The following is a 10,538-nucleotide window of genomic DNA, read 5'->3' as shown; positions in this document are numbered from 1 at the left end:
TTGAAAGAATATATACACAATTAAAGCGGTTAACATATTTTCGGCGAATTATATTACTGTGAAAGTACTTTTATTCGTGGATACCAATTTTTGTGGATTAGAGAAGAAACACAAGTTCGTGGATTCTTGAATTCGTGGTTTCGAGATTTTCAGTTAACACATCTAGGAAGCAAATTTCGTGGTTTGGCCTACCCACGAAAACCACGAAAATGGGTACCCCACGAACAATAGTACTTCCACAGTTGTTTCTAATTCTCCTGTTTTTCCTTGCATTTGCCATTTGTTATGCAGAGTTTTCTTTTGACTATTTCTATTGACTATTGCCAAGTGTTTATCAGATCGGTAATGTTCTGATTACCCTTTATATGAATAGTTTTTACATAAACGGCTAATTCATGCCAAAAGATGCACCTGGTCCTTTCATTAGAATACTTCATTTATCAAATTTGTTTAATTTAGATATCCAATACAAAAATAATTCAAGCGTTTTTTTATCGGTATTCGTAAAAGTAGCTATATAAAGGCAACCCGGAACGGAATAAAAACGTAAATTGTTAGTGGGTATATTAATAGTAAACCATATTCTCACCATGAAAAATGTTGACTATTACGAAATTCGCTCTTTAAAAAATATATACACAATTAAAGCGGTCCACATATTTTTCGGCGAATTCTATAACAACTTTTTTCGGAGAATAGTACAATGCGTCTTCTAAATTAAATGGAAGATAATAGTATAACTCGAATAAAACTGATTAAACCTTTTGATGTTGTTCTTGAATAATAATGAAAGCATCAAGGCAAGTTTTATTACTAGCATATTATGTTATATCGTTTGTTATCATTTATCAAATGTAATCATCAACTGTGTATCATCTATAAAACCTTGATCAACCAACAATTTCAATCAGAAATGCTTGTACAAAGTCAAGACTATCCGGATGTTATACACTTTTCGTTTTTCCTTACATTTGTCCTTTGACTATTCCGTTTGACTATTGCCTAAAATTTATCAGTTCGGTTTTTTTTTTAGAACCCTTCTTTTTTAGAATGTTTTTTTTTTCATAAACGGCCAATTTTTACCACTATGTATTACAACAAAACAAAACTTATATCAAGCGTTTATTATCGGTATAAATGTATCGTAGAAAATATAGCCACTTACAGGCAACCCAGATAGCAATTAAAAACTGAAATTGATACTAGATATATAAACTGTAAACAATTGTCCCATTATGAAAAAAAAACTTGACTGATATTCATTACAAATATCCGACATGAACATCAAGACACGATGCATAAATATTTCATAGAAATCCATTGAAGAGTTTAGAAGAACATGAACGGACAGGCTAACATACAATTTCAGTGATTTCTTCATTTCCTCAACGCTGTCGATGATGATTAAGGTACAGTCCAAAGTTAATTTCTATATAGTTTTTGATCTTTTCTTTTTTTTTATATTATTTTGTTCTGTTTTGTTTGTCTTGTTTTGATTTTCTTATGATATAACAATATTATATTATGAAAAATTTGAGACAAGAAACCGTTCATATACATGGCTAATCTGTCATTTAGGTTTACGTAATAGGGTATATGAATAATGGTCATGTCTATGACACTCATCTCTGTAAAGGACAAAAAATGATCTTCAAATATGCTAGCTGATTATTGTTTCAAAGCTCAATAGAAAGTAAAACAAATCGGAATTATAATTGGCATGTAATGCGTATATCAATCCAGTTAACCGAATCAAAGCCTGGTCAAAACGTTTATTTTATACTTAAAGAGTTGAATGCTAAATTTACGGTACTTCAAAGAAACTTCAAGAAATATCAAGAAATGAAATTAAAACAACTTCATCATTTTCTATTCGGCGAAATACACAAATCAAACATGAAATTAAAACAACTTCATCATTTTCTATTCGGCGAAATACACAAATCAAACATGCATTTGAATATCTAAGATATACGTTTTCCATTCAGATTACACGCAGAAAGAGAGAATTATGTCGCATTTTAAGAGGACTACCGTTTGATTATAAAGAGGATGGCTTGAGATATCTCTTGAATCAATCACAATAGACATTTTAGTGCTTTTTGGACAAAAATATTTATTTTTTAATTAGGCTTAATCAGATAGCTTTTATCACTGTGATTTTATGTGGTATGTTTGATCTTTGTATCGTTTCTTCTATAAGTACTGTATCATCTGTTTGTATGGAAACTTGTATGTCAATATTAATATACAATTGCTGCATTTTACAATGATCCGTCCATTTTTTCATTATAACTTCACTTTGCTCAACTAAAGGTAAATCATTTTAAAATGGAATCTGTTTTGTAAACCATTTTGATAATAACTAGTCAGTACATTTCACCATAAAAATCATATCAACAAAATGATGAATTCTTCTGTGTTATAGCTTTTTATTCACGGAATAGACAAGACACAATTGCTTAATATGCTTACATCCTGGATTAAGGCTTTTGACATGTGGTTAAATCTCAGGAAGTCTATAAATATATTATAAAAATTGTTGAGAGCAATATAACTTTACTGAACTTAACATGCTGCACAGACGGGTTTGAAGATCACAAGTTATCCCTGAACTCCCATTCTATGATGTTACATGTTTAATTCCGTTCCACCCTAGGACTTCATGACCCTGAACTGATAAATATTGACGGTTCCGTTACGATAGTCTGTTTTATACTCAGATCTAAAAATTTTAGAAAACCATGCATTTGTATCGCACAAAAATCAACGAATGAAGTACGATAACTTCAATCTCAGTTTCCGCTATATAGATGACGTATTATTTTTAATCAATCCTAATTTCGGGGATTTGATACATCGCATCTACCCAAAAGAACTTGAGATAAAGGATACTACAGACACTGTGAAGTCAGCCTCATATCTTGACCTATACTTAAAAATCGATGGTACATGAAAACTATTGACCAAACTTTACGACAAACGTGATGACCTTTCATTCAGAATTGTCAACTTTCCTTTCATCTGTTGCAACATCCCTTCAGCACCTGCGTATGGTATATTTGACTTCCCGCAAAAGTATTCAGATACATGTAGTCGGTTTCACTCCTTTCCCACGTCTGGGGTTGCTTATCTAATTAAATATTCAGTATAATATTGTACAGTATCTTGACACGGAGAAGTCCGAAAACTTGATTTAAAGTTTAAAAAGGGTTCATAGGTCAAATATCATGCATAATGCAGGCGAAGTTTATATAACTTCATAATGTAGTACACGTACAAGTAATCCACTGTTGTTTATGGTGATTTTTTTCTTCAAAAAGCTCAAATTCATAATAAATCCTGCAAGTTTAAGGGAAGTAATAAAAAGGGTGAATATGTTCCGATATTTTGTAAGTAAGGCTGGGTTTTCTTATTGATTATATTTCGACATGTAATAAAAATGCGGGGACAGAAAGTCAGCCGTGTTCACAACCCTAAAAATATCTATACACGTTGATTACATGCATACAAATATATAATATGTGTTGTTTAAGGGTATTGTTAAACCTTGATTAATATGAGACCAACAAAACTTATAGCCTTGAAAGGACAATACTAGGTACCTCTTTTTATGCCATGCTATTTTATTTTCTTCCTGTAGTTTATCAAATTAAAAAAAATCTTTGAAATATATTAGGCAGCCCCTTTAAAGGGCTGCTTTATATATGAAAATCTTGTATCTTCTCCTCGGAGTCTGCGATCCTCTGACTTGATGAATGTCCTTTGGCATTATAAATATCTCTTTTTGGCGTGTATGGCACTAAAGCTGGTAGTGCACCACTCTGAGCTTCTTGACTTTCCTAAAAAGTATTCAGATACAATGCATTTGTGCACTTCCAACTTACGCACGTACGTGTATCTCTAGACTTTACATTTGAATAAACGGGAAAAGTTTCCCCCTTTTTTGCCTCAAACAATTTTATGCTTTCCATCCTCTATCTATACATACATTGTATAAAATGATGATTCGTGACTTCATTTCAATCTTCTTTTCACTATATATGAACAATTTGTATGATTATATAGATGTACATGTACTTATAGTTTTGGATACATTTACATGTACATGTAAGGTGTTCAGAAATGTACATTACATTTTTTACAACAAAAACATATTATTACAATGAAGCTGTTACATGTAATTTAATACATAAAAATGATAACAATCCGCCATAATGCAGTAAATTGCATCCGCCAAAGGGAAAGAGTTAATGTTTACATAATGCACCGTTTAAGAATCGGGCAGATCCTATGATATGGTTTGCATAGGTAAATTTTATCCTACTGAAATTTTAATTGTTTCAATGTAATATTTGTAGCATATACATGTCAAATAGTAAAAATAGTCCTTTTAAAGCTACAATGATGACTAGGGAAACGATTTTAAAGTTGCCGAACAAGGCAACCAAATTTTTCACAAAAATAAAGAATAATCTCCCTTTTTCAATGAATTACAATGCTTTCCATGTAGTTTTTCTCTTTATCCATTGCAGTAATCAAAAACCAACAATCAAGTTTGAAAAAGGATGCATTTGTGATATGAAATGTATGAACGTTTTCTGAAAACCAAATTTGTCATGTGCGAGCTACTGCCTGGTTTTTTAAGGACACTCTCTTGAGTATCGTTTTGTTTAGACTAATTTTTGAACAATTCAAGTTACAGATTAAACTGTTTAAAACTTAATTCCAGACATTATTTTTTTCATACACTTCTCTGCTATTGAGGATTCTTTTTTCTTGGATTAAGGAGGTAGACCTAGGGTAAGGGACACAACTCTCTCTTACAAATCATTGGAACGTTTGTATTCAGCATTCGACATCAATCTCATGTAAGCATCACAGTAACTTGGATAAATTTCATTCTGTTTCAAACGGAAGCTTAAAAGGCTTCAGTAAAATTGAATATGATACAAAGATATCACTGATTTCAGGAGTTATGTCCATTATCCTAGGTATACATATACCTCCTTAACTTAGGTGGCGTCTTTTTCATTCTAGACGCGCGGTTCGAGATTTATAGTGAGAGCATTTTACACGTTGCCATACCATAAGTCTTACTTGCACTAATGGATTAGTAAATATGTTTAACGATACGATAAAGAGTAACCAAGGGACCGAGATTAAAGCAGAGATCAATACAATATAATCCAAGAATAAAGACCAAACAGTGAAAACAGGCACATCCAACAAATAACTTGATATAATCAAAATAGCAGCACATAGCAAAAAAAAAAAACCCAAACAAACAAACAAATAAACAAACAAACAAAAGCAAGTAAGCAAATCGGACTTCACCAAAATCTGGGAGCATGGACTAGGTGAAACGGTACGGTAAGCATCCTCTACTTTTTTTTTAGAAACATCCGACGAGTTGCTTATAAAATGTCAAGTACAGGGTACACGAAAGAGATAAGGAAAATGCGAGGGGAAAAAACATTAAGGTGACAAGCAAGAAAAAGCAAAGGATGAAAAAATATAAAGGATATTTAATTTGATTAGTAGAAAGGCATTTTTTTACGGATATAGAAGTTGAATCATTCAAGGTTGTAATTAAATTTCCAGACGTACGGATTAAAAGTAGATTAAATGCACTTTATATTAAAACTAATCTATACAAGGACGTACATGTAATTATATCTTATAAAGATGTACTTTTTAAACAAAATCGCTTGCATCCGTATCATTATGCATCACTGGCTGTACATTTTAACATACATACATTTTGCTTCTTTTGTAGCCAATATTGCAAGTCATGTACAATGTATATAGTTTCATTGTTTGCTGTCTTAAATTTTAATTTAACACGTAGTTGCATTTTATTCTGCATCGTCTTAGTTTCATGCCTTCTGGTTTTGTCTTTGATTTTGGATTCTGGCGTCTCTGAGTTGTCTTCTTGTTGTGATTTATCGATCATTATGTTTTCTTTCCCTGGTAGACTTTTTTTAGCAGTAACACGGCGACTTCCGGTTCCTTTGACACGTCATCTAAAATGAATCACTTGGTACGAACAAATCTACCACTCGACTTGACCGAAAACTACAAGAAAAAAATAGAAAAGCCTTCTGTTAAGGAGTAAAATATTGCAAGACCCCCAAAACGGTATGCAAAATGGACAGTAAATACTTTTTTGTTTGTACATGTAATTTTCTAATACTAGTACAGTTAGTTCGTTAACACATTTGAAGACGAAATAAACATAATTATATTCGACGTTATATGCATAAAATGTGTCATAGATTAGAATTATCATATGCAAAATTAACCTTCACGGATATTAAAAGTCAAATATTCAATTACTTAATCCGCTACAGGATATATGGTTAATAAAAAAAGAATATCATTTCTCAAGAGTTTTAACAAATACAGATCTACTTCTGTGGTAAGCCACGTGTAATCTATTTTTTTTTTAAATAGACCATTTATTTTTATTTAAACGTCTAATCAGGATAAAAATAAATTTCGTCTTTCAACTATTCCTGTCGCATTTTTTTCCTGCACGCAGACCATCATTTTTCTCTTCCACGATCTTCATGATCATCGTAATCATCACCGCTGTGTCTGCCTTGTCATAGCACATATTTTTTTCAGGTCCATATCCAGAACTTTGTTCAGTGTGGAGGGGGGGTGGAGTGCGGTTATTTTGGACCAAATTTTTCAGGTTTTTATATTTAAAGCTCGTTTTTAACAGTTTTCAACGTTAGAGGGGGCTTCGAACCTGAAACCAAGCTGCCTAGAGATATGTTTTTTCCCTATCATTTCTCCTCTTAAGGAGGTAGACCTAGGGTAAGGGACACAACTCCTAGAAATCATTTGAACGTTTGTATTCAGCATTTTACACCAATTTCATGCAAGCATCAAAGTAACTTGGACTCATTTCATTCTGTTTTAATTGAAAGCTTGAAAGGCTTTGGTGAAATTAATATGTTACAAACGTATCACTGATTTCAAGAGTTGTGTCCCTTACCGTAGGTCTACCTCCTTAAATTGAACGTGAACAAAACTTGATAACAATTTTCAAATAAATCAGTCTATTCATCTTTTCAGCTGAACTGTCTGACTGGTTCACTTAAGATGTCTACTATGACTACCGGTATGTACATGTAAATTATAATTGCTTTATTTTTCTGTGTGGACAGTAAATACAGGACTCATAGAATCTGCATACAATTCCAGCGGTTCGTGTAACAAATGATTTTTTTAGTTACAAATATAGGTCTTAAAATAAAAAGTATAAAATTCATGAATCGATCTAACAATTCTTGAACCGATTTTGGACAAAGCAATTGAGTTTGATTCGTTATTAAAACGAAATATACCTCTTACCCGCTGCAAAGCACTTTAAACTTTTATTATTGTTTTCTTATTTTAAGTAACCTAAACTCAGAGTCATCGAAACAAGTACACAAAATTACTTTCAAAAGCAACAAAGATGGACCAGAATTCAACCTTAATGTTGTATATACATTTAAAAAACAAAGATGAACAAATATATCAATATACAATCGTGTATTTTCGATACAGCCAATCAAATAGATTGTTAGATAATATTAGTTTGCACCTTTGCTTTATCGTGTCTATAATAACTCGAATGAGTATATCAAAAGGTGGTTCCGCATTCTTAAATTAAAACAAAATTATTACCAGTTAAACCGCTTTCGGGGGGGGGGGGAAGTATCCAGACACTTTGCAAAAAGAAAGGGCTCTAGCCAGGGTTCCTCAGGAAAAAAGGGGCGGATGCTTGGGCACTATTTGCCATTTTTGGGTCAATTTTACACATAGAAAAGACATTTTTTTCTAAAAAGAGGGGGTTGCAAGCCACTGCATCGCCGTGGATACGCCCTTGACTTTTGCTTAGGAAAAAAACCCACTCAATGTGGAATATCTGTTCTTATTTTTCAGGGACACAAGGCCGACTACAAGATATGCAGTTGATACCAAAATGGGAGAAAGTTTTACCAGCGAATGGTAAAGGTACCATCGTCTTTAACAAGGAAGCTAATGACCCCTTTCTGATATCAGTTGAAAATGAGCTGGGTAGTTATTGCCTTAGCCTCCGCATAGAGTCCAGCAAAGCCGCATTTATACTGACCAGCGGCAAAGACGAAAAGACGGTTACATTTATCAAAGACAAAGAATGTGGGTTGGAGAACGGAAAGATTGCGTACTGGTACAGTTACGACCGGGACAACCTCGTTTTGAAATATGGAAAGGGTTACCGGATGGAAGAAACCACTCTTATGACATATGACTTTTTAGCAAACAGTTCTGCAAAAATGAAAGACAAAATCAGGGAAGAAATGCACCCTTTTTTTAACGCTGAAGAGGATAGGTACATTAGGTACTACGAACAAATGGTAGCTCGAAGAGGTAAAAATACAAATTTTCAAGGTCGAAGGTTCTTCATTTTAAAAACGGCACAAATCTTGTTTTTTAAGTACCAGTCGGTATAAAAATCAGGCAATGGGTGGTCGTCATAATTCTCAATTCAGTCTTTTTTGTCTCAAATATATTCAATACATCTAGAAAACAAATGAAAAGCTATTTAAATTTTGTCTTTGGAGGCCCATTACATCCTTTAAATAACAAAGCTTTTTTTTTAATAATTCCTCGATAAGTTCAAATTGAAAGTGAAAAAAATTCCCTGTAATTCTTAGCTACTAATGGCTTTTGTAGTCAATGTATAGTGAACGATGTATTTTTTAATATCATGATCTAAATGGATAAAAGCATATACATGGCCAGCTGCAGCCTACACTGTGGTGCAAGGGTTTCCTTGTCGTTCATTGACTACTACATTAAAACGCGATTAAACAGAACCTTGAATAATAATTCGAATCCTTTCTACATCAGTCATATCTTGAAGTCCATGTAAATCAGTTTCAATACGGTAAGCTCCAACGTCCCTGTAAATCAGTTTCAATACGGTAAGAACATGCATTAACCATACCTCTGTCTTAACCAAACAAGTTGCTAATTAAAAAAAAATAGGTTCGTTTTCAACAGGTTTCACCTACTGGTTTTATATTAGAATCACACAAATAGTTGTTTTCTACGTGAATTAAAACAATGAATATCTTTATTAGCAGGTGGATTAGTTGAAACAGAACCAATGGTAGAATTGGATAAGTACCCCTTCGTCTGCAATATTCCACCATTAGTCCTCGACAGTTCAAAGGCCAACCTTTTTTACCTGGATGATGGGGATTATATTTTTTCTTCAAGCCTCCCTCGAGCCTGCAAGGAGCTGTACGACAACATCCTTAACTGCGAATTGAACTACCCAGAGGAAGTAACAGGAATTAAATTGTCTGACGCTATCCGATACAGCATCGAGACAGAAGGGTGTGCCTTAAACGAAAAGCTCAAGGAAAAGGCAAGCGAGTTTGGTAAATCAGATATATCACAAACTTACCTGAGGATCACTCTAGGTAATAGCCTTGGGAAGTCTCCAGGGATTCCGTACGTTTTGGAAATATGGCCAAAAGGCCATTATAGTCCCATTCACGATCACGGAAATGCTAATGCCGTTATCAAAGTTCTCTATGGAACAATTCATGTCATGAATTATAACAAACAAGTGAGTTCACCTGATGCCACTCCTTTGAAAGAGTTTGACGCTTACGAGGGTGATGTCACATGGATAAATCGCAACTGGTATCAAACCCACAAGCTTATCAATATCAGTAACGATTACTGCGCCACCATCCAGTGCTACAACTACGATGCAGGGGACACAACCCACTGGCCATATTTCGACTACATCAAAGACACCACGACAATAGGGGAGTTCTTACCTAACTCCGACTTCACCTTTCGCGAATTACGGGAAAAGGTGTTTAAAGAATACAAGGACTCCCGTAAAAAATAAGCTACACATGTCTATTATTATGGAATTGTTTACTGTTTCTTATATCGACATGTTCAATATCTGTATCGTTTTCCTTCTGGACGCTGTCATCCTTTTCAAATAAATAAATATTATCTTTTAAAGTGTTACTTCTACTCTTTAACAAAGAAATGTTTTCCCCGAAAAAAGTGCATTTTCTTATAGGCCTAGAAACTGTTTTCATAGTTACAGATGAACCTAATTGTGGTTACAAGGGCCCAAAAAGGCCACTAGTCATTATGTTTATTTGCAATTGTCATTCTACAACTAGAATTATTTAATAATTACCATACATGTATCTAAGTATGATTACGAGGGCCGAAAGAACACCACCAGTCATTATGTTTTACAAGCAACTTGTCAGCCTACTGCTGGAATAATTAAAACACATATATTAACTAAGTGTAATTCCAAGGGCTAAAAGGACGCCACTAGTGATTATGTTTTACAGGCAAATTATTAGTCTACAGCTACAATTATCATTACACATGTACCAAAGTGTGATTACGTGGGTCGAAAGGGAGCAACTAGTCAATTTTTTTGGTTATTTATGATCATAACTTATTGATTATATTTTTTCTATATGAATTTGTGTTGCCCTGCAAAACTT

General features: G+C 33.5%; 1 protein-coding gene across 3 annotated transcripts; it reads left to right on the top strand.

The window, feature by feature from the left end:
- Nucleotides 1-694: 694 nt before the first annotated feature.
- On the top strand, nucleotides 695-10,032 carry LOC148600173 (uncharacterized). 3 transcript variants are annotated; one of them, XM_088559327.1, is made up of 4 exons: nucleotides 695-800; nucleotides 7,087-7,132; nucleotides 7,942-8,409; nucleotides 9,126-10,032. In XM_088559327.1, exons 1-4 carry the CDS (start codon nucleotides 768-770, stop codon nucleotides 9,908-9,910), a joined length of 1,332 nt encoding a protein of 443 aa, XP_088415453.1. In that variant the 5' UTR covers nucleotides 695-767; the 3' UTR covers nucleotides 9,911-10,032. The 3 variants fall into 3 exon arrangements, with proteins under 3 accessions (XP_088415453.1, XP_088415454.1, XP_088415455.1); XM_088559328.1 differs by lacking the exon at nucleotides 695-800 and adding an exon at nucleotides 1,280-1,409; XM_088559329.1 differs by lacking the exon at nucleotides 695-800 and adding an exon at nucleotides 5,922-6,141.
- The last annotated feature ends 506 nt before the right edge of the window (nucleotides 10,033-10,538 follow it).

The sequence above is a fragment of the Perna viridis genome, chromosome 13, assembly GCF_037379345.1.
Source record: "Perna viridis isolate PV_CMFRI_1.1 ecotype Kerala chromosome 13, ASM3737934v1, whole genome shotgun sequence".
Taxonomy (NCBI): domain Eukaryota; kingdom Metazoa; phylum Mollusca; class Bivalvia; order Mytilida; family Mytilidae; genus Perna; species Perna viridis.
The sequence above is the reverse complement of the archived record's forward strand: the minus strand, read 5'-3'. Positions and strand labels throughout refer to the sequence as shown.